The sequence below is a fragment of the Metarhizium acridum genome (assembly GCF_019434415.1).
Source record: "Metarhizium acridum strain ARSEF 324 chromosome Unknown scaffold_72, whole genome shotgun sequence".
NCBI lineage: Eukaryota > Fungi > Ascomycota > Sordariomycetes > Hypocreales > Clavicipitaceae > Metarhizium > Metarhizium acridum.
The window spans coordinates 370,663-396,426 of record NW_027094019.1 but is presented as its reverse complement, the minus strand read 5'-3'; the positions used below and the strand labels follow the sequence as shown (position 1 = coordinate 396,426).

The 25,764-nt window shown below is 23.3% G+C and overlaps 3 protein-coding genes across 3 annotated transcripts; all 3 read right to left on the bottom strand.

The window, feature by feature from the left end:
- Window positions 1-22,057: 22,057 nt before the first annotated feature.
- On the bottom strand, window positions 22,058-22,609 carry J3458_006918 (uncharacterized protein; the record flags this gene model as incomplete). The annotated part of the gene is made up of 1 exon (XM_066119114.1): window positions 22,058-22,609. The coding sequence occupies one exon, from the start codon at window positions 22,607-22,609 to the stop codon at window positions 22,058-22,060; it is 552 nt and encodes a 183-aa protein (XP_065975750.1).
- Window positions 22,610-22,889: 280 nt separating this feature from the next.
- On the bottom strand, window positions 22,890-23,042 carry J3458_006917 (uncharacterized protein; the record flags this gene model as incomplete). Its single annotated transcript, XM_007817046.2, has 1 exon — window positions 22,890-23,042. The coding sequence occupies one exon, from the start codon at window positions 23,040-23,042 to the stop codon at window positions 22,890-22,892; it is 153 nt and encodes a 50-aa protein (XP_007815237.2).
- A 303-nt stretch (window positions 23,043-23,345) lies between these two features.
- Window positions 23,346-25,449, bottom strand: GAD2_1 (Glutamate decarboxylase 2). Its single transcript, XM_007817047.2, has one exon. It carries the CDS (start codon window positions 25,228-25,230, stop codon window positions 23,641-23,643), a length of 1,590 nt encoding a protein of 529 aa, XP_007815238.2. The 5' UTR covers window positions 25,231-25,449; the 3' UTR covers window positions 23,346-23,640.
- Between the last annotated feature and the right edge of the window lie 315 nt (window positions 25,450-25,764).

The following is a 25,764-nucleotide window of genomic DNA, read 5'->3' as shown; positions in this document are numbered from 1 at the left end:
AAAATATAAATAAAAGAGAGAGATAAGTAAAAGATAGCCTTTTAAATTTATTATAAGTATTATAAATACTTAATTATACTCTTTAATCTTATAAATACACCTATTACTTTCTAGAATTATATTTATTAAGCCTTATAAAAGCTAATTAATATTATTTATATAATATATTTAAATAATATTTTAATCTTCTTAAAAATAAGAGAGAAATATATCTCTTATATTACTTAAATCTTAAAATAAATAAGAGTAATTAAGCTATTTATAAAGCTATTTAAGTATATTTTTTATTAGACTTTTATAGAATTTTTAAAGTTTATTTTATTAATTAATAGCCTTTTAATAGATTTAAAATAAGTATAAATTATTTAAGAATAAAAGAAATTAATTATATATTATAAGATATAAGTATTTTTAAAATTCTATAACTTTTATTAATAATTTATATAAAGCTACTTTAAAATAATAGTACCTTTAAATACCTTATTAAAGAGAAGCTAAAATAATAAAAAGCTTAATTACTTAACCTTTATAAGTAAAGAATAATTAATATTTAATCGTTTAAAGAATACCTTTATAAGAGTCTCTTTTCTTTAATATTATAATTTAAGTAAAGTAATTTAAATTAAAATAAACGCGTTTAACTTTATAATAATTAAAATTCTCTTATAATTAAATAATAAGAGGTAATATTATCTTATTATATTTTAATCTTAAAAGTTTATTAATATAAAAAGAAATTATAAAATATTAAACTAAAAACTAATTATTATAATAAAATTATTTAAATACTAGTAATATTATATAAAAGAAATAATAAATTTAATTAAGGTTTTATTAGATTATTATAACCTTTAAGTATTTATAAGATAACTTAAGTTAAATAAGTATTAAGCTTATTAGTATATATTATTATTACCCTTTAACTTTATTATTAAGTATTAATTTAATAAGAGTAATTTAATAAATAAGCTATTAAAGTAATTTAATTATAAAGGTAAAGTTATATTTAATAAAGAGTTATTATTAAACTTATAAAAGAAGCTAATAATTACTTAAAAAAAAGTAAAGAATACTTTAAAAGACTATAAAAATTATAATAAAAAGTTAACGTTTAATTAAATATATAAAGCTTTAAAGCTTTTAAGAGAAAGGTATTTAACTTATATAAGCTAAGTAATTATTATAAGTCTAGTAATTATTACTTATTTTATTAATAAATTTAAGAAGAAAGTAAGTGTAATAAGTATAATTATATAAAGTTAAGTAAAATATATTATAAAGTAATAATTAATTTATAAGAATAAATTAATTATATTACTTAAAGAACTCTTACTTTAAGCTTAAAGCTATAACTTAAATATATAAAAGTAATTTACTAGTAAATTAATAGTAAAATAAAGAGAAAAGAAAAATTAAATAAAAGATAAAAGTAGCCTTTTATTATATAAGAATAAAGTAATTATACTCTAAGATTTAAAGATATATTAAGAGTTACTTAAGTTATATTATAATAATTTATTAATAAGTTACTTTAAAATAAAAAGAATCTTAAAATTATTATAGTGTAACTTTTATTAGCTATATATATAAGATAAAGTAAAAGATTATATTATAAGCTATATAATCTATTAAGAGATAATAACCTAATAATATTACTTATATAATACGCTTAAATTACTATTAATTCTATAATAACCTTAAATTAAAATATTAATAGACTTTATAATAAAGTTATTTAAGATAAAGTATCTTAAGTAAAGCATTAATATAATACTAATAATAATAAATTAATTTATTAAGTATTCTCTTTTTTTAATAATTAATACTATTATTAATATTATAAAACTAATAGAACTCTTTTATTATAAGGTTAAACTTTAATTTAATATATTAAAAGATATTATCTTTAATAAAAAGCCAATATTTATTAGTTAATTTTAATTAAATCTTTATTATTTATTTAAAATAAAAAAAAGGCTTTTAATAGCTTTTTACTTATAAATAAATAAGTAAATAAAAGAATAAATTAAACTATAAAGTATTACTTATATTATTTTATTATAAGTAATTAATTAATATAAGTATAATTATTTTTATAAGCTTATTTCACTTATAATAACGTAAAGAGTAATATAATAAATTACTTACTTAATTATAATTTAATAGGGTATAACTTAAAGTTTTACTTTTATCTTAAAGCTAAAACTTATTAAAAGAGAGTACTTATTATAAAAACTTATATAATTAAGCTTAAAAAAGTATAAAAATAACTTTAAATTAATTAATAAAAAGCTATAAAATTTTAAGTAAAGTATTATAATTAATAATATATATCTTTTATCTTATATAAGAGAGACTTAATAGGCTTAATTATAAAGAATATTAAATTTAAGATACGAAAATAAAAGCTTATCCAGAGCATTGGAAGTAGTGTAGTTTTGTAGTTTTTAGTGAATTTTAGTGTAGTGTAGTGTAGTGTAGTTTTACTACACTACATTACATTTTAAAAATTAGTGTAATGTGTAGTGTTAATTAATTTATAAGCTATTATTAGCTAATATAATTAATAAGCTAAAATAGAGCTACATTTGCTTACTAATATTAATATTAGTAAGCAGGGATTAGCTAGCTTAAATAAGCTAAAAACAGGGATTAAAAAACTAATAAAAATAAAATAAAAATAAAATAAAAGGGAATTATAAGGGAATTATATTAAGTAAGCAAGTATTATTTTATATTATTATTATAAGTAAAATATATTTAATATAATAAATTTAAAAATTTCTATTATTTATATATAAATATCTTATAAAATAATAATATTTATAATATTACCCTATAACTTAAATATAAAATATTAAATATTAAAGTTATAAGAAATATATTAAAGTTATAAATAATATATTTAAATACCTTAAAAATTTTCATATAAAATAATATTTTATACTTTCTTTTTATATATATTATTTCTTATATTATAATAGATTTTATATTTCTTACTTAATTTTTTTATTTTTAAATTTTATTATAAAAAAGTTTTACTAAAAAAAAGCTTATATAAGCATATTATATATGAAAATAAAGCTAAAAATCACGTGATTTTAAATCTTTAAAAATGAACCTTAAATTATGGATATTAAGCGAGATATTAAGCTTTTAGTCTCTTATTTTAAAAAAGTAGATCTTAATTTTTAGCTAAGATTTAACCTATTATAACTCGCTTAATTTATAAGCTATACGTATAAAAAGTAGTGCATTATAAAGAGCTAAATTAGCTCTATTGAGGTATAATAATTATAACCTTATAAGTCCTATAATTAACGTTATATTTGTAATTAAAAATTTCTCTCTATAATTACACATTACACTACAAATGTAATTGTAGTGTAGTTAAACTACACTAAAACTACAAAAACTACACTACACTAAAAACTACACTAAAGAACTACATGTAGTGTAGTTTTTTTGTTAATGCTCTGAGCTTATCTCTTATTATATTAAACCCTTTTAAATTTTAAAAACTATTAAAAAATAAATATATTACTTAATATTATTAGAATAATATAATTACCTTTATAATATCTTTTATATTAGCTTATTAAAGTTATAAAAAAGATAAGAAAATACTAATAAAAACTTACTTTTAATATTAAATTTTAAAGAGAATAATAAAGAGTATAAAGTTAAAGAAGTTAAAAATTAAAGAGATTTTTAAGAAAATACCTATTATTTAATAAAGTAAAAGAGATAGCTCTTTAAGTATAATTAATAAGTAATTATCAAAGATATAATTAATATACTTAAGGTAATTATTACGTTTTAATAAAATAAGAATAAATAAAAAGCTAATAAAATATTATAAGAAAACTATAAGTAAAAGACTATTATACGAAAATTAAATAATTATACTCTTATTATTATTATATTAATTTTATTTATCTTACCTTTTAAGCTAATAAACTATTAAATAAAAAATAAATAAAATAGCGCTTAAAGCGTAAGAAGAATTAATAAAAAAGCATTTAAAGCGCTTTCTTTAAGTAGTTTATTAGCTTAAACGCAATACACATACACACACCTATAACTCTATACGTGGTATTATAATCTAGTTACTTTTTAATTCCTATAACTTACTTTTTAAGGATAATAAGGTCCTTAAATAAGTAATAAATTAATTTGAATAGAGTAATTAAATACTTTTAAAATACTAGTAATTTTAATTACACGTATTATAGGTTATAGCTTATTATAAGTGCTAATAAGTACTTAAATAACTTAAATAATTTAACTATATAATATAAGCTTATATAAGGCTAATTAAAAGACTTAGTAAAATATTAATAAAAGACCTTATAAAACTAATTATAAAGGCGAAACTTATTAAATTAAAGACTTATACGTATACTTATTCTCTTATATTAATAATATAATTATAATTAAATATATTATTTAACTTTCTTTAACTTATAAGTATAAATACTATTATATAAATTCTCTTTAAATAAGTAAAGCTTATTACTTTTATAAGTTAATAATAAGTAATAATAATTAAGTAAATTTATTATATAATCTTTTAACCTATAAATTAATTATTTAATTATAGTTTTAACTCTCTTATCTTTTTACTTAACTTTAAAGTCTTTAATATTATTAGCTTAATCTTCTTCTCTTTTTTTTTTATAATATTAAAACGTTTTAGTCTTTTAAAAGCTCTTATAAAGTAACGTTTTATAAATTTAATAATTACCTCTTAAAATAATTAATGGTATTTAATAATATTATATTAAAACTCTTTTTATATTAATTCTTTTAAAATTAAGTTTATAAAGCTTATACCTATAAATAATTTATTATATATTAATTATTCTTATATATACTCTTATAAAAGATTTATTATATTATATATAATCTCTTAAGTTAAAGAAAGATAATAATACTTTACTTAATTTATAAGAGCTTTACTTTAATTAAAGGTTATTATATTTAAAATTACCTCTTAAATATTTTCTTTATAATTAAAGTATTTATTTTTTATAATTAATAATATAATATTAATTTTTACTTTTTTCTTAGCCTTTTTAATTTCTTTAAAGTCTTTTAAGTAATTAAAGAGTTATTTAATAGTTAAAAGCTAATTTAATATTATTATTTTCTCTTCTTTAATAAAGCTTTTATAAAATAATAAGAAAGAAAAAGATAAATTAATATTAAATAATAAAAGTTAATTTATTAATTTTCTTAATATTAATCTTAAAGGCTTTAAAGTTATAAAACCTTAAATATTATTCTCTTTATTATTACTCTTTTAATTAAAGTTATTAAAACTTTATTATTAAGATATCTTTTTTAAGCCTAATATAATAACGTTTTTCTTTACCTTTCTTAAGACTTTTATAAAATTAGTAACTTTCTTATTTATTTAATCTCTTATAATCTTAAAGTATTTAATAGTTATATTAACCTTACACTTAATAATTAATTATTATAAGTTATTATAAGTAATTAAGTATTCCCTTAAAATTCTAAGCTATATTTTTTTTATATAATATTATATTTTAAATATAATTATATTCTTATTAGCTATAATTTATTTAATTAATCTTAAATAATTATATTATTATTAATTAATATAAGTATTTCTTAAAATAAAGCTTTTAATTAATATAATAGTATTTTTCTTTATTATAAGTATATATAATTTACCTTTACTTTTATAAAGACTTTAATCTAAGAATTTAAGGTTATTATTTTTCTCTCTTATTACTTTAAGATATACTTTAAGCTTATTTATAATTATATCTTATAAAATTTATAAAATTTTATTTACTCTTTTATTATTTATAATATAGCTTTTCTTTAATAAATATAATTAATCTCTTAAGTATAACTTATAATTACTTTTAATTAAGGTTTTCTCTTTAAGTATTATTATTTCTTAGGTATAAATATACTTTAATTTAACTTATTTTTTTATTATTCTATTTAAGTAATAGCTTATAAGTTCTTTAAAGTAATTAATTAAAAATATTAAGTATATATAATTATATTTTTAGTTTTTAATTTATAATATATATAATATTAGAATATAATTAAACTTATAAGAGTAATTTTATTAGGATAAACCTAGGATATAGGACGATTAGGTAAGGAATTAGAAAAGAACTCTATTCTTAGGTCTTCTAATAATATAAGACTAAAACTTATTTAAATTATTTAATATTTAAATTAATTCTTTTATACTTATTTATTAAGGGTTTTAGCCTTAATTTATACTCGCTTTTTACGTAATAATACTTATAGAATTTAAACTAGAATTAGTAGGGATTTATACTCTATTTTAAGATATAAGCGAACCTAATTTAATCTCTCTTTATAAGTAACTTCTTATACGTAATACTTAATTTAGTCTCTCTTTATAGGTAACTTTATATACGCGTTATAATTATTCCTCTCTTTTAATATAATTATCCCTAATTATTATTAATATAAGTAAGCTTTAAAGGTATATTATTCTCGTTAAAACCTAGTAAAAAAAAGAGTAATAATACTATTCCCTTTAAGTTCTTATAGTTTTATTTTTATCCTTATATTTTAAGGTATTATTTTAAGGTCTTATACCTTTATCTTATTAGGTTATAATTATTACCCTTAATCGCTTAACTATAACGTTTACCTTACTAATACATGTTACTCTTACTTATTTTCGTTCTTAATAAAGCTTTTAATTAAGGTCTAGTATTTTTAAGAAAGAGCTTTATAGGTTCTTTTCTTTATCTTAATAAGCGTAATTATCTTAAGAGTTAACTTATAAATTTAAGGTAAGAGTAATTATAAGTTTATTCTAGTATAAATTTTTAATTTTATCCCTTATTTTTTTCTTTTTTATTTTAGCCTTATCTCTCTTCTCTTTCTTCTTTAATAGCTTTATTTCTTATTATTTAAGTATAAATCCCTTTTTTAGCTCCTATATATTCTATATTCTTATTATACTTAGCTACCGCTTAATATTTCTACGATTCGTGTATATTTCCTAGCTTATAGATTATTAGACCTCTAAATGTATTGTATTTTTTGTATTTTTTACTATACTATATTATATTATATTATATTATAATATAATATAATATAATATATAAATAAAATACCTATAAATATATTATTAGAATATTTAATAATAAATTTTAAAAAATATATAATAATAATAGATTTTTTTCTTATTATAATAATATAAAAATTATACTTAAAAGTTTACGTATTAATGAAATATTTTACTTTAAAAATAAAATAAATATAAAATATTATATAACTTTTTATATAAAATAAATTAAAGAATAAGGTTTTTTTTAAGCTTTATAAAGACGTTATATTATATAAATTAAGTAAATATTTTTTAAATTATTTGTTTTACTTATATTATATATAAAAAACTAAAAATATATAATATATATTAATTATTTTAAAAATATTATTAAATAATAAATAAAAATATATATATAATATAAGATACTTTTATAATAATATATCCTTAATAATATATATTCTTTTTATTTTCCTTTATTTATTACTAATTTAAATTATTTATTATATTTTATATTTTAAATATTTTTACTAATATAATATAAATTATATATAAATTATATATTATAAAATTCTTTAGCTTTTTTTATATTTATTCATATATTTTATAATTATAAAATATTTATATATACTTATATATATTATAATATATATATATATATACATTAAAAATAAATTCTATAACTTTTATTATATTATATATTTAATCTATTATAACTCTATAAAAAAACGAATTTTATTATAAAATTAATATTATTTAAAAGCTTATAATCTTAGCTATCTAAAAATATTATTTTTATCTATTTTTAATTAATAATTATAAAGATATTATATATAGTATTTAATAGTATGAAGAAAGTAAAGTATTTAAGTTACCTTACTTTAGAAAAAACGCTATATTCTATAAACTAGAATATCTTTACTAATAATAGACTAAAATAGATAAAAATAGAACTAATTAATAGCTCTTAAAAAGTTTTATCTTTATATATTAAATATATCTTTATACGTTTAATATTCTTAAAGTTATATTAACTTAAAGTTTAAGAATATAAATACTTCTTATAGTATATATATATATATTTTAGGTGAAAAAACGCTTTAACGTAATATAATAAAAAGCCCTTTATATATTAGAATTATATTAGGATATTTTATCATTTTATAATATTATATTTTATCTTATAAATTTTTCACTAATTTCTATACGAATATACACGTTTTAAGGGTAAGTTAAGTATTAAAAAAATACCTGAAATTTAAGGTTTTTATCATATCTTTTATTATATTTAAACTTTATATATTAACTATATTATCCCTCTTTAAAGTTTAAAATTCTCTTTTTTTATATTAATACTTAAATACTTATAACTTAATTAATATCTTACTTTTAATAAAACTTTTTTTTTCACTAAATAACTCTACTTTTAAGGTATATAATAACTACTTTTTTTACCTTAAAACTCTATCTTATTTATTATTAAAAATAGCTGAAAATCCCTTTAATTTTAAACTTAATTTATTTATAAATAATAACTCTATTACGAGTCTTTTAACGCTAAATTAATATTAAAATAACCCTAAAAATAATAAAAGCTATTAATTTAATTTAAAATTATATATCTTTTAATATAATCTCTTTAATTTTTAATTATTAGTGATTAATTTTAATAAAGATTAATTTATTATTTTTACACTTAATTAGACTATTTATTTACTTTTTATAGTAAAGTAAAGCGTTTTTAGTCTTTTAATAGTATTATATACTATAAAAAAAATATTCTTTTATTATAACCTTAAAAAACAAAGAAAATTCTAAATTAACGTGTAAGTTATTATCTTTAAACTATTCTTTTAATATATTAATATAATATTATAATATTTTAAAGATATTAATTACTAATTTATTAATATATAGTACCTATTATTACGAAATTACCTTTATTATCCGAAATATTAGCTTAATTTAGTATATCTAGTAGTAAAAGAGGTAATAAAAGACCTAAAAATAATACTTTTATTAGTAAATTTTCTAAGGATACTACTTTTATGCTAGCTATTAAGTTTATGCTTTAAAATAACCTATCTTTTATTACTATTACTAGTAAAAGCTTTAAAAAGCTAATAAGCTATTATAGTAAGTAAGTTTATAATATTATATTATATATTTAATAATATTATATTATATATTTAATAATATTATATTATATATTTAATAATATTATATTATATATTTAATAATATTATATTATATATTTAATAATATTATATTACATATTTAATAATATTATATTATATATTTAATAATATTATATTATATATTTAATAATATTATATTATATATTTAATAATATAATATATATTTAATAACATTAACTTATTTTAGTTAAGATATAAGCTTTTTTCACTATTAAAATATACTTTCTTATATAGATATTTTATATTTAAAAATAAAGAAGAATATAATTAATATAATTTAAAATCAACTTAATAAATTAGGTTATATATTTATTTAACTTAATATTTAAACTTCTATTAATTTTAAATCTTATTTAAAAGTTATAGCTAATTAGCCAAACTTTAAATTTAATTTAAAATACTATTTAATTAATTAATTTATTATTTTTATTATATACTATATTATTATTTAACTTTTTAAATTAATTATATTTAGGATTTAAATATTTACCTAATACTTACACTAAAAGTTCTATTAATTTTTATTTTAATTAATTATTATTACAATATAATATAAAACTAAAAAAAATATTAAGGTAAGTTAATTATAAGGTTATTTTATAATATTTTATGATATTTTATAATATTTTATTAACTTATTTTAAATTATAGTTTTACTAAAGATAATAGCTCTAATAATAATACTTTTCTTACCTCTTTTTTAAACTTTTATACGAAAAAAAACCTAAAACCTTTTAATATTCATTATATAGCTTATATTTTAAATATTATTATTAAAGTTATAATATTTGCGTTTATTATTAAATTAATAACATTTAAAAATATTAAAAAATATAAAAATAATAAGCTCTTATACTTTTTAATTAAAGAATTTAATTAATTATCTTTTAAAAAATAAAAATAATTTTCTAATTTACTTTTAAGTATTTTAAGTTTTTTTTTATTATATTTATATATATTTTAAGTTAATTGTTATATAAAAATTATTAAAAAAGTTAAAAAAATAGTGATTCTTCTTAAAAATAACTAATAACTTTATTCTTAATAGATTAAAGCTTTAAAAGAAGTTAAATCTAAGAGCTTTATAGTTAAAAATAATAATATTATAAAAATACTATTAGGTAAGTTATAACTTATATAATATATTTAATAGCTTTTATTTCTTTTATTAAGACCTTAAAAATCTATTTAAAACTATTAATAATTATTATTAACTATTTTTACTTAACTTAATAAATGTAATAAAATAGAATTTAACTTTTAGAATAATAAATACGATTATTATACTTAAAAAAGCTCTTATATTATTATAAAACGTTATAAATATAATAGCTTTTAAAGATACTAATTTAATAATATAAGAATAGCTTAATTTAAAGACTTTATTAAGTATTTTAAAGGTTTTTAATAAGCCTATAAAGAAATTATAAAGCTAAGCTTATAATACTATAAGCTTAATATCTTTTTATATCTTTAAAATATACTTTCTTCTTAAAAATATATTAAAAGATTAAGAAAGTTAGCTTAAAAACGTAAGTTCTTATATTTTTAAACTTTTTATATTAAGCTTTTTATATTAAAATAAATTATAACAACTATTTTAACTTATTTATAGAAAAACGCTTATAATCTATTAGCTAAAGCTTTTATTTTAGCTTTAAATATAGGTTTAAAGAAACTAAATTACTATTTTCTAAAAAATATTAATAGTAATTATAGTTTTTAAAAGCCTTATTTATTTACTATTATATTAAACCTTAAATTTAATATTAAAATAAATAAAACTTAATTTAATATAAAAATAAATAAAACTTAATTTAATATAAATTTAATTACTTTATATTTATTATTAAATAATTTAAAAATAAAATCTTAAGAGTAAGTATAAGAATAACTTTTTTTTTAATATTTTATAATTAATTATATCTTAGAACATATAAATTATATATAAAAGACCCTAAAAATAAGCTTATTTTAAATATAAAAATAAAAGAAGATTCTTCTTTTAATTTTAATTTAAATAATTAAGTAATAATTAATTTAAAATAATTAGCTAAGAAATTAATATCTTATAAAGATTTTAAGCTTAAATTAAAGCCTAGTTTATTTAATAACTTATTTTTTAAGTAAAAAAATAAAGCTATTAAAGAAACTAAAAAAAACGAGATTTCTACTTATTATAAGCTTAATTTAAAAGATAATAAGGTATTTTTAACTTTTATTATAATAACCTTAACTTTATAAGCTTAATTATATTAAAAGAATACTAACTTTTAATAAAAAGATATATTTATTTAATAGACTAATTCTATTAAAGCTTTTTTAATTCTTTTAATAATAGCAAGAAAATATTTAGCTATTTTAGCTACTTTAAGAGCTATAAAAGAGAATTTTAATTAAGAAGATAACGTAATTAATAAGCGAAGAATCTCTTTAATATATTTTAATATTTAAAAAATTTTATTATTAAAAAACTAGGCTAAAAATAAGGAAAAATAAGTTAAAATAAAGAAATATAATAATTTATTCTCTTATTTTAGCTTAAATTTAAAAAAATTTAAATTAAATGAAAATTCAGCTTTTTCTAGTAGTAATAAAGCTATTTTTAAAGTTAAATTTATAAATAATACTACAAATAAGGAAAAAGAGAAAGATAATAATATTTATAATATATAATAGCTTTATATTAGTATAAAATAAAGCTTTTAATATTTTTTTTAAATTTTATAATAGTAAGAAGAACTTTAGCTTTATAAAAATATTTATATTAATATTATAAGTTATATATTTAAAAAGTTACTTGCATTTATATTTTTTTAAATTTAATATTTACTCTTAAGTCTTTTCATAATATATTTATAGATATATTATTAAGAATTAATTATATAAAAAATAGTATTATATTAATATAATTTTAAGGTTTATAATAATATCTTATTTACTATTATATTTTTAATAATTATTAAGATATTAAATAATAAAGCTTAAAAATTTAAGTTTAATACTATATAAATTAAGAAAAAAGGACTTAAAAATAATAATAATTAAGTAATATAATTAATTAACGCTTTAATAGCTTTAAAGTATTTAATTTTATAAAATTTATATATTTAAAGTTTAAACTTTATATTTTAAATTTTTAATAATATATTTTAAATAATAAAAATATAAATAACTCTCTTATTATATAACTTATAATAATATAAATTAATGCATTTTAAAGGATCAAAATAGCTCTATTTAATTATATAAAAATATTTCTTATAAGCCTTATAATTAGCCTTATATATATAAGTAAAAAATTTACTAGTATTTTTCCCTAATAATACATTCATAGGTATTTTAAGAATGTAATGTATTATATTTAAATATAATACACGAAAATACAATACAATATAAAATATAATATATAATACACTTGTATTTACTATATTTGTAAGAGCTCTAATTATACGTAAGTAATACATGTAAAAATAACGCTTAATATTAATATTTATTATTTTAATAGTAAATAATAAGTAATTAGCTTAATAAAATAAGGTTTCTTAGGTGAAAAAAGAGAATTAAATAAGTAATATAAAAAAGAATAAGATAAGTAATAATATTTAAGAGAGAAATAACTAGTAAAAGTATAAAGAGATTATATTAATTTATATATATAATTAATTATATAATAACGCGATTAACTTTAATTAAACGTTTAAATTATTTATGTATTAATTAATAATATACTATTATATAGCTAATAAGCGAGTATTAAGGCCGTTTAGCACCTAATTAAAGTAAGAGAGAATAGTTATAAGGTAGTTAAGAGACTCTTACCTATTTATAACGCGATTAATAACGTTACGTAAAATAAAAGCTTTAGGACTATATTCTCTATACCTCGTATAACTAAAAAAAGGATAAGCTTTAGTTATTATAATATAATTACCCCTACTTTAGCTACCTAACTTCTAGTCCCTCTTATAATCTTATAATAAAAGCTACTTATAAGCGCTGGTAATATTTAATAAGCTTTTATAGAAATAACTAAAAATCCTATTTATTTATAATTGCTTTATTAGCTTAATACTCTTTAATATACTATTAAATTTAATTATAAGGCCTTATATAAGCTTCTTTAATTAATGCGTACTATTAAAAGTATAATAAGCCTAATAGTAATAATTATAGTAATTAATTAGGCTTAAAAAGGGTATTTTTAGTGTATTAAGTAGCTTCTTAAGCGATTTAAGTGTTAAATTTATCGTGAATATTATTATTATTATTATTATCAAAGGCTTTAAGGTTAAATTAAATAATATTATTATTAAGATATTTTAAAAAGATTTAATCTATTATTAATAAAATTAAGCGATCTTATTATTATTAAGCTTTTTAAATAGCTTCTTAAACCTTAAAAAGGTGTTATATATTAATTATAAAGTTATCTTCCTTATAATTTAGTAATTTAAGAAAGGTTTTATTTTAAGCTTTTAAAGACAGGTATTTAAGCTAATAATTAATGTATTAAAGCTATTACTTAAAGGTTAAGGTCTTCTTACGCCTACTAATAGTATGTTTTTTATTAAGCTATTATTCATTCTTAACCTTTTTTATCTCTTATTTTAATATTAATTAAGTAAGCTATAATTAACACTAGCTTTTCTTCTTTATTTTTATTATAATAGTTTTAGCTTATTATTTTTAAATATCTTCAAGGCTAACGCTTATAATAAATTAACCTAAAGATTTAACTTATTTTTTATAGTAATAATAATTTATAAGGCGTTTAATACGTTTATTTCTATTATAAATAAAGCTTTTCACTTATAATTCTAGTATATAAGCTTTAATTATAACCAGAGTATTAATAAGAAAACTATATTTTCAATTTTCAAAAAAGCTTAAATAATTAATAATAAATCTAATAAAATACTTGAATTATAATAATAAATACATAAATTAGCTAATATTATAACCAATTAGCTCACATAAAAAAGTGGGTCCTTCTAGCTTATTATAAGCTTAAAAACTAGATTATGTAATTTTCTAAAAACACACTATACTACACTATACTATAAAAACTATAAGATGTAGTTTTTTAAGTTTTAAGCTTATAATCCTATATAAGAACCCACTTTTTTAATATTAGCTTATAATATAGAATTTATACTAGTTATTCGTAAAACTTATAATTCTATAAGTATTTTCTTAGATTTAATATAATTTTTTATATTCGAAACTATAAAAACTATAAAACTATAAAACTACACTACAGTTAATGCTCTAATTATAACCTAGCTAGCTTATTAAAGCCTCTTATAAGTTAAAGATAATAAAATATTAATATAATAGTTTTAAATTAATCGTATAATATTAATAGTTATTTAAAATTATTATTCGTTTAATAATAAGCTTAATAAAATAGAATTTATTAAGTCTTAAAGTTTCTATTACTTTTAAAGAATTTTAATAATAATAAGCTTAAGGTTTAAAGGGAAAATATTACTTTTTATAAAGCTTAATATAATATTATACTTTAAGAAGCCTTTTACAAATATCTTATTAAAAGCTATAATAAATACCTAATAAGAAAAGGCTAGATTTCCTTATAATAATAATAATTAAATTACTTTTTAATAGGCATCTTTTATAAGCTAAAAAACACTTACATTTAACGGTTAAATAATATGTGTTAAATGTAATAGAAATATAATAAGAATAATATTAAATAAAATATAATATTTAATAAAATTAAGTTAAGTATACCCTATAAAGCTATTAATAATTAATAATTAATATATTCTTTATTTATAAGCTTAAGAAAGCTTTTCGTAATAAATCTAAGGCCTTATAGGGTTATAAAGCTACTTATTATAATTAAACTATTATAATAAAGTTATTTCACTTTATTAAGCCTTTATTAAATACTTTTATAAGCTTCTATTAAATTCGTGTATTTAATTATATATAATATTACTATTATTAAAGCTTAATTTAAATTTTACGAAGCGAATATTACTATTTTCTTTAATTTTAGCCTAAGACTTAATTAAAAAGGTCTTAAATATTAGCTAAGAAGAAACTTAATTACTAATAGCATTAATAGAGCTTATAAGGGTAACTAACTCTTTATTTAATAAATGTAAAACTTTCTTACAATATCTTTTAATTATAGTAATTATAATAATATAAACCTACTTATAAAGGTAGCTAATTTAAAGGCCGCTTTTATTCTTATTTTAAATCTTTAATAAACTAATATTATATTTATTTATTATATTACAAAGGTAATAAAAGAAGCTATTAATAATTTTAGTATTAGCTATTTTAAATAACCTTTTAGCCTTATTAATAGCTTTAATTAAGGTTTTTAAGAGCTTTAAATAGGTTATAATTTATTTAAAATATTATATCTTAAATAATAAAAGACTTAAAGGGTTTTATTATCTTTATAAAGTATTTATAATATCTTTAATTTATTATTTTATAACTAAAAAACTATCTCTTTACATTTAAATAACGTATATAATAAGAGCTTTATCTTTATTATTATTAATAGCTTATAAATAACTAAGAATCGCTTAAAAATGTATAAAAAAAGTATTAATAGCTTATTAAATAAATAATTTATTAACTTTAAAGCATTTAATAGCTTCTTATATAAATATTTAAGGTTATTATTATAGTATTATTATTATATAATAAGATTACTTAAGCGCTTTTAATTATATTTTTAAATTAATAGCCTTTATTATTAAAGGTAAAAAGTTATCTTTAAATAAGTTAAGTATAATAAAAAAGAGCGATTTTAAACGGTTATATATTAATTAATAATTATATTTAATAGGTAAATTAATAGTAAAAAGAATAAAAGTAAGTAATAATTATCCTAGTATTTTATAACTATCCCATATTTTTATAGCTAATTAAGTGGATCGTCCACTTAGTCGCTAACGGGTAGGCAGGACTAAGGTTATTTAGGAAACAGTTTAGCGGGTACTTATACTTATGCACTATCTAATCGGAAAGCCACAAGCCAGCCCGATCCGACCCGGGCGGCCTTTCGATACGGCCCGATCGATGTGAGTTATACGCGGCCCTGCCCTTACGTTATTCTAGTAGATTCGCCGTAGAAATTTTATGAGTGTACAAAGAAAAAGTTGGTGTTAGAAAAGAAGTAAAAGACTTGATACAGCTTCAGCCGGAATCTTACACTCAGTTCGAATGTATGCTGGTTAGGATACATGGGATATTTTTCTTCAATACTAGCACGGAAGACTCCTAAATGCAATTTAGGCGTGTAATTTTCAGTATCTGTAGAGTTTTCAGGGCATAAAAAAGAATTACCAATCTTCTTCTGTGTTAAACTAGTTACCGTAACGGAACTGTATAAGAGTAGGAAACGTGGTATAGTATTAAATTTCTCGTATTATACTTAACATTAATTTATAATTTACATGTTTATTTATTTATAAATGTTAATTATAAAAGTGTAAAAGTTAATTAAAGCATTTATATTCTTAAAAAAGAATTTAATAATAAAACTCATATAAAATATCGTAATAATAAAGAGTTAAAAAATACTATTTTAAACGTGCGTTAAATTAAGGTTATTATAAGTTATATTTAAGCTAAAAGAGTATTATTAAAACTATAGTATTAAGACCTTTTTAGTATAAGCTATATAATTAAGCTTATCTTAGCTAGTTAAAGCCTTTAAGGTATTTAAAATTAAGCGTGAGAATTAAATATACTTAACTTAAAGCCCTTCTTATAATTAACTAATATCTATTAAAAGTAAAATAAAGTTATTAATACTTAAGTAAGTATATTTAAGTTTAAAATTAATTAAGTAACGTTTTATAAAGAGAGAAGTTACCTTAAGCTTTATAAATTACTTAACCTTAATAAAAAATCTAAGTAACTCTTATCTCTCTTTATTTCTTAAATATATTTAATTAAGTATACTTAAATTATAGCTAGAAATATAAGTAACTTTAATATAACGTTTCTTATATAAAGCGTTAACTTTTTATACTTAGATGGGTAACTATTAAAATATTTATACTTAAGTTAATAAACCGTTTTTAAGCTACTTACTATATACTTTAAAGATATTTTATTAAAAATAAAGAAGAGCTTTAATTTATTACCCCTATTATTCGATTAAAAATAATTAATTACTATATATAAGTTTAATAAGGCTTCAGGTAATAATTATACTAATAACTAATAGTTAGTTATAATAGCTTAACCTATTAATTTTCTAATAAATAATTACTATTAATATTACTAAAAGAGACTATAATAAGTATTATATTACTAGACTAAGTAATTCTATTTAAAATCTACTAGTTATTACCTCTTTATATTTAATTTAAGAGATTTAAGTTAATAAGGTAAATATATCTTTTAATCTTTATTCTTATTTCAAGCTATTATATTTACCTAGAATTTATATAAACTTCTTAATATTTTTATTAGACTTAACTTATAGGATTAAGTACTATTAAAAGCTACTTTTTTAAATACCTATTAGAATTATTAGCTTATTTATAAATTTATAATAATAGTATTATTAAAAGAATTCTTTTAGTTTTTACCTATTATAAGATTATAGGTATGTAAGCCTTTCTTTTTATTCTATATATATTTTTAATTATATAAGTTACTTACACTTATATAAATCTAGTATTTTATTTCTATTAATATAATTAAAGGTTTAAGTTAATTCTTTATTATAAAAAAGACTTAAGAGAATAAGTATATTAGTTTTAAAAATTACTTTACTTTTACTATAAATACTTTAAATACCTTTATATTATAAGTTTTATTACGTTTTATAAAACCTATTCTTTAGACTCTTATTTAATAAAATATCTTAGGTAAAAAACTTAAGAAAAATCCTTAAATTACTCTTAATATTACTTTAATATAAGTTTTTAAAGCGTATTATTATAATTATAGTAATAACTTAATAGTTAATATTAGCTTATATTTATATATAAGCGTATAAAGGTCTTATATTTTTAGGGTTTTATATTTATTATATTTAATAACTTTTATTTAGAATATATATTAAAATTACGCGGGTAAGAAATTATAAAAGCTTAACTAATAAATATACTATATTATAGCTTATAAGACACTAATAAATTTAAACTTTAAAGAGTCTTATCTTTTAATTATTAAAGTTAATAGTATAATCTTAGATAAGTGTATTAATACGCTTAATAATAGCGAGTTAAAAACTCTAATTTATAATATATAGAAAGTCTAGCCGAGTTACAGGTAATACTAAAGTAACGGAACTATATAAGAGTAGAAAACGTGGTATAGTATTAAATTTCTCGTATTATACTTAACATTAATTTATAATTTATATGTTTATTTATTTATAAATGTTAGCTATAAAAGTGTAAAAGCTAATTAAAGCATTTATATTTTTAAAAAAGAATTTAATAATAAAACTTACATAAAATATTATAATAATAAAGAGTTAAAAAATACTATTTTAAACGTGCGTTAAATTAAGGTTATTATAAGCTATATTTAAGCTAAAAGAGTATTATTAAAACTATAATATTAAAACCTTTCTAATATAAGTTATATAATTAAGCTTATTTTAGCTAGCTAAAGCCTTTAAAGCATTTAAAATTAAGCGTAAGAATTAAATATACTTAACTTAAAGCCCTTCTTATAACTAACTAATATCTATTAAAAGTAAGATAAAGTTATTAATACTTAAGTAAGTATATTTAAGTTTAAAACTAATTAAGTAATATCTTATAAAGAGAGAAGTTACCTTAAGCTTTATAAATTACTTAATCTTAATAAAAAATCTTAATAACTCTTATCTCTCTTTATTTCTTAGGTATACTTAACTAAGTATACTTAAATTATAGCTAAAAATATAAGTAACTTTAATATAATATTTCTTATATAAAGTATTAACTTTTTATATTTAAATAAGTAATTATTAAAATATTTATACTTAAGTTAATAGATCGTTTTTAAGCTACTTATTATATACTTTAAAGATATTTTATTAAAAAGAAGAGCTTTAATTTATTACCCTTATTATTTAATTAAAAACAGCTAATTACTATATATAAGTCTAATAAGGCTTTAGGTAATAGCTATATTAATAACTAATAGTTAATTATAATAGCTTAACCTATTAATTTTCTAATAAATAATTACCACTAATATTACTAAAAGAGACTATAATAAATATTATATTACTAAATTAAGTTACTTTATTTAAAATTTATTAGTTATTATCTCTTTACGTTTAACCTAAAAGATTTAAGTTAATAAGGTAAATACGTCTTTTAATCTTTATTCTTATTTTAAGCTATTATATTTGCTTAGAATTTATATGAACTTCTTAATATTTTTATTAGATTTAACTTATAAGATTAAGTGCTATTAAAAGTTACTTTTTTAAATACCTATTAGAATTATTAGCTTATTTATAAATCTATAATAGTAGTATTATTAAAAGAATTCTTTTAATTCTTACCTATTATAAGATTATAGGTATATAAGCCTTTCTTTTTATCTTATATATATTTTTAATTATATAAGTTACTTACACTTATATAAATCTAGTATTTTATTTCTATTAATATAATTAAAGGTTTAAGTTAGCCCTTTATTATAAAGAAAACTTAAGAGAATAAGTATATTAGTTTTAAAAATTACTTTACTTTTATTATAAATACTTTAAATACCTTTATATTATAAGTCTTATTACGTTTTATAAAACCTATTCTTTAAACCTTTATTAAGTAAAATATCTTAAGTAAAAGACTTAAGAAAAATTCTTAAATTACTCTTAATATTACTTTAATATAAGTTCTTAAAGCGTATTATTATAATTATAGTAATAACTTAGCGATTAATACTAGCTTATATTTATATTTAAGCGTATAAGAGTCTTATATTTTTAGGGTTTTATATTTATTATATTTAATAACTTTTATTTAAAATATATATTAAGATTACGTAAGTAAGAAATTATAAAAGCTTAACTAATAAATATACTATATTATAGCTTATAAAGCGCTAATAAATTTAAACTTTAAAGAGTCTTATCTCTTAATTATTAAAGTTAATAGTATAATCTTTAGTAAGTGTATTAATACGCTTAGTAATAGTAAGTTAAAAACTTTAATTTATAACATGTAGAAAGTCTAGCCGAGTTACGGGTAATACTAAAGGAGGTCGCACCAGCCATTACCAGCGCACTCGGCAAGGCATGTTATGACCACAGAATTAACGCAGGGTTAAATTACGATAAAGATTAGGGAGATTTGGTTAGGACATTTATAAACGAGGAAGAGTTAAATAACATTCTCAAAGCCGGCGCATTGCCACCTGTTTCACATTACAGCGGGCATTAAGTCGTATTCACCCTCGGGGATTTAAATCTGCGAAATGTTATAGTGTAAAATGGAAAGCTCCCAGGTATTATTGATTGGGAAACTCTGGATGGAACCCGGGATATTAGGATTACACCAAGGCCCATTATATCACAAAGCTCAATCGGCGGTGGCTGAAGATGATGGACAAGGTTTTGACCGTTATGGAGGTTATGGCGCCGAGATGGGTACCGAATATCAGCTCTGGCATTACTGTTTCTGAACCCGGTATTTGATAGAAACACCTGCGGCTAGCTGTATTTACTACTTTCAGAGACCGGAAGCTGCCACTCTCGGCACTGTGTTCCATGATAGACATACTCTTGCTTCATCAACGGCTGTCCGTAATGTCTGTGACCATCAGCAACTTCCATGACCTCAAATGGACTGTCCTAGTCAGATCTCTCATGTTCTGGGTGGCTCTTATACACAAGGGTCGTATTCTCCATTTCGCCGCAACCTGGACATATCTGTCGCGGTACTCCAAAACTGCATAGGCGTGGCTTGTTACTATGGGTGTTTTTTTCTGCTAATAATACAATACAGTATTCAGACTCGTGTTCCCCAAGCTATATGGGGAGTGTGCCTTGACCTCTGTGGTAGTAATGAGTACGTTTGCTCGTGAAATTCCACTAGTCTGCAGCTGGTTAGCTAACATTTATAGATGGAAACCAAAAGAGACGGCAAAATATGTGCCCTTTTTCCAAGCATTCATAGACTACCGCATGGGTCAGCGCAAGCGAATGCCGTTTGGGCCCGACAACATGCTGGAGTTTAGAGTTTGACCTCAATTTCCCCTACGACGTGTATCTTGACATTGTTGACGGGCCGGATTTTGATGGATTGCACAGTTTCACCTCCGAAAAGATCTTTTTGATGACTCTGCGGTCGCGGTGCTTGCCAATAGCTACAGGGCATGATCGAGCGGTTCGCTCAGCATCCGGAGCTCACTATAGGGGAGGTAGACTTGAGCATCTAGATTCTTCATGTTCTATTGCCGCCACAAGAGACGCGAGATTTGGGTAGAGTTGGAAGCGGGCTTGATCCTTGGATTGGGCTGTCTAGGGCGTTGATTGGAACCTCGATGTAGATTCACTAGCAAAGCGCCTTGTTCCGCCAACGCCTTGTATTTTTAATTCGGCACTTATGAAACTCGGGCTAGGTACTTGTCGTCAGAACCAGTCATGTTTAAACAACAATACCGCAGAGTAAAACATATTCAGGGCAAAGAAGACCATTTGATCTATACTTGTTACCTCACAATGAAGGCTTCCCCGTGTTTCTACTCATGCTCAGAACCATAGCAACATGGTTGCTCAAGGCGACCAGTTCGCCATCAGCGTCCCGAATAATGATATCCAGATTTATCATTGCTGATTTGCTTCGAGGTGATGCGCATATTGAGCCACTTGGCACCCTGCTTGGGCAAAGCCGTCTTGTTTTCCAGATTCATCACCACCGTCGAAAACCACATGTCTGCCCGGTCCTTGTTCTTTGTCTGAAGGTCGGCCTGACGGCCGGCGGTCTCCTTTGTCTCGTCGACAACCGGGGATCATGGCACGTAACTCTGGGGAAATTGGAAAAAGGTGTAGATTGTAGGGGAAAGAGTCGACGACATAGGGCATTGTAGCTTGCGTAATGAGCTCGCCGCTGGAAAGGCATAACCACACGTCCATGACCCCGGGTGTAAGTGGCCCTTTGCGAGAAACGAAAAATCGCCAGTTGTTTAGCGAGGACATCATCTTGGTTAATGGCTTAGGTACTTTGGATTCCTCCCAAATCTCATCGCCATCAGTTTTCTCAAGGGCTTGTAGGTCTGGTTGGGTCGGAATAGAGTCAACGGCGGTAGACTCATAGCCTGTTGGACGGGTGATGCCGGCAAAGGTGCGCAAATTAATTTGGGTAGTATAGGCCACCATGATACGGCGAGTCACGCCAGGAGTAACCCAAGGTGCCTGGGTAAGCAAGCCATCGCCCTGCCAGAGTGTCAAGTGGAGGGTAGAAACTTGCCTGCCAAGCTTCACGTCCTAGATAGTAATGATTGCCATGCCTGGCGACGTGCGGTTTACGTACTCGACGTGCGTCGTCAACGTGTCTGTCTGCTCTCCAAGAGCAAGATGAGTGCCCGCAGCGGCCAGCATGCACGACGCAGTATATCCTCCATTAGGGACTGTGCCGTATGTCCATATTGGTCACCTGTTAGCCGAGAAAACAAGGGCCAGGTCGGTGCCAACGAATGGATGTACCAGCACCGATGCTAAAAGCCGCATTCAGATTGGCCTTGTAGTTGTGCGAATCAAGCTTGTCGACCTTGATAGCGTCGGCAAACGAAGGGCGCTCCTCGTTGGCCATTGTACGTGTGTTGGAAAAGGTATTCGGATTTGATACATATAGGGTGAGCCTGTTGGACAACGAAGCAAAGCCAAGGAAGCAATGTGTTGGGGACCTTATGCTTTATGTACGTATTGCGCTGGGCGGGAATTGGTGTGGGTAGCATTGGCTGGATCATGACTTGTTGGTTGCCTGCTCGTACACATTTCCGGAATGTTAAAAAATGGCATAGCCTAGGCAAAACGGCAAGGGTCGTAGGAGGAAGCGGAGAACAATCGAAATGGGATCATGTTGCAGTAGTCTTTCACATGGGCATCAGCAGCGCTCCGTACTATATTTTATTTCCCTTCCCGCAACCTGGTCTGGAATCAGCTCATTAAATTTTCGAATCATGTCAACTCATCGTCATCCTATCAAGCACATCAATGGAGCTGCCGCATCGGTTTCGCTCTAAGCGGCTTAGAAATGGCGGCCACTGTTGTATGCTCCTTTGTAACGCCGGCTCTGAATCAACTTTGATCTCTGAACACCGACAAGTCGTTTGACCACTTAATACGGCTGAATGATATCGAGTTTGTGTATAGTTCTAGACTGGACAGGAAGAATCTAAGGCCCAACTCTAACCACATGCAGAGACCTTGTTCTCGTCCACACCACGAACACCTTGCCCAACATCATATAGAGCCTTGAAAAGTCCATCCACAGTTCCCTCGAGTGTCTGACAGTTCACCACGACTCTGAACAGGTAGCCCTTGGGGCCAGGCGCAAAGTCAACCATGAAGCCTCGAACCACCAATTTCTGCACCATTTCCCTTGTGCGCGTCGTGTTCTCTTCGGCATTGTCCGGGGCCCGGCCACCAGGCGCATGGTAAAAACAAACCTGCAAACACGGCGGCGGGTTGGTCGAGACGAGCTCAAAGCTAGGCGACTTGTCCACCAAGGTGGTCAGGCGCTGTGCCATGTCAAAGGCATGATCAATGCCTTGCTCGAAGCCATGGGAGCCGTAGTAGACCCAGGCAAGAGCAAGCTTCAAGCTGTCGCCCCTTCGCCCGCACTGCAATGTCAAGTCTGCCAGGTCCCAAACGTCGTCGTCGCTCTCCTGGCCGTGAAAGAGATACCCGGCGCGCAGGGAGTTGGCGGCGTGAAACCTACGCACATCGTTTGTCAACAGGAACGAGCACGTCATGGGCACATTGAGCATCTTTTGCGGGTTGATGGTGACGGAGTCGGCCAGCTCGGAGCCATCCAGCTTGTGTCCATGCTTGGCCGAGAAGCATACGGAGCCGCCCCAGGAACCGTCTACGTGCAGCCACATGCCGAACTCGTCGCACACGGCCTTGATCTCGCGGAGCGGGTCGTACGCTCCTAGAACCGTGGTTCCGGCAGTCGCGTTGACGTACAGCGGCGTTCTGCCTTGGGCCTGGGATTCAAGTACAAGAGACCGCAGGGCCGCGGGAATCATGCGTCCGACCTTGTCCACCGGCACGCAGACGACGCTCGACACGCCCATGCCGCAGGTCACCGCGGCCTTCTCGACCGAGAAGTGGCCCTGTGCGCTTGTGAAGATGGCAAATCGGTATCCCTGGCAACCTAGCAGCTTCGTGTCGGGGTACAGGACGCCCCGAGCCGTCACGAGCGACGTCAGGTTCGAAGCGCTGCCGCCCTGGCAGGTGATTCCGCCGGCGTGAGGGCCCTTGAAGCCGAAATAAGACGCCAGAGCGCGCGCCGTGACCTTTTCCACGACCGTCAGAGAGGGGGAAACACGGTAGACGTGGACGTTGGTGTTGAGCGCAGCCAGAACCATTTCCGATACCACACCCACGGCGTTTGTACTGGCTGTCAGCTTGTCCAGGAATCCTTGGTCCCACGTATTAACGCTGTACCGCAGGACATCCTGAATAGTCTTCATGAGGCCGTCCTTGCCTTGTCCCTTATTCTGCGGTAACGAGAACCCGAGACACTCTACGAGCTCGGAGGGGGAGTGCGGCTCGACGAGTGCGTTCCGCCGACAGCCATTGGAATCTCGCTGAGGCCGACCGGTTGCTTTGGTGTGTGTCGCTTCATCTGCTGCCCTGATGTAGGGGATGATGAGGGATTTCACAGCGTCGATCAAGTCGTCCGTCTCTTCTGCGCGCTGCGGAGTCTTCTCCGGGGTCGATGAGCCATTGAGTAGGCCGTTTTCGCCATTCCTATGCCCGTTGGCAGGCATGGCTTGTAAATTCCAAGTCGTGGTAGGACCGAGAAATGATTATGCTCCAGTCATTGGGACTTCGCAAGATGCGAAATGTAGCCTTGGCGTATGCGAATCTCCTTTATAAGCGATCCCTCCGAACATTTACCCCTCTTCAACCGCTTTAAGACTATTCGGGATCGACTAACCAACCGCATGGTTTAATTTAAGACTTTTCTTAACAGCCCGCAGGTTGAGCCTGACCCGTGGCAGGGATCTCTCTGCCGTGTCTGAGTGTGACCCTTGGTGGTTACGTAGTTATGGGGTATATCATTGGATAAGCTTTGGAACGTTCTCAGATTGTGGCGCTTTTTGCAGAGCTGAGACTTACCAGAATAATGTCTTTTTCATCCGTACGGAGTAGACAACATTGAATGTCTTGCCGCGGAAATAGAAGAGGGGGTGTGAGGTATTTTTGTGTATTTTTTTCCAGTCTCAGAAAAAAATGTGACAGATCCTCTTCAGGGGTACATTATCAGCTCTTCCGACATCTGCCCCTGCATTTGCTTCAAA

Bases quoted from the DNA above. Each gene is read 5' to 3' on its own strand.
- GAD2_1 (XM_007817047.2), bottom strand. From the start codon at position 25,230: ATGCCTGCCAACGGGCATAGGAATGGCGAAAACGGCCTACTCAATGGC.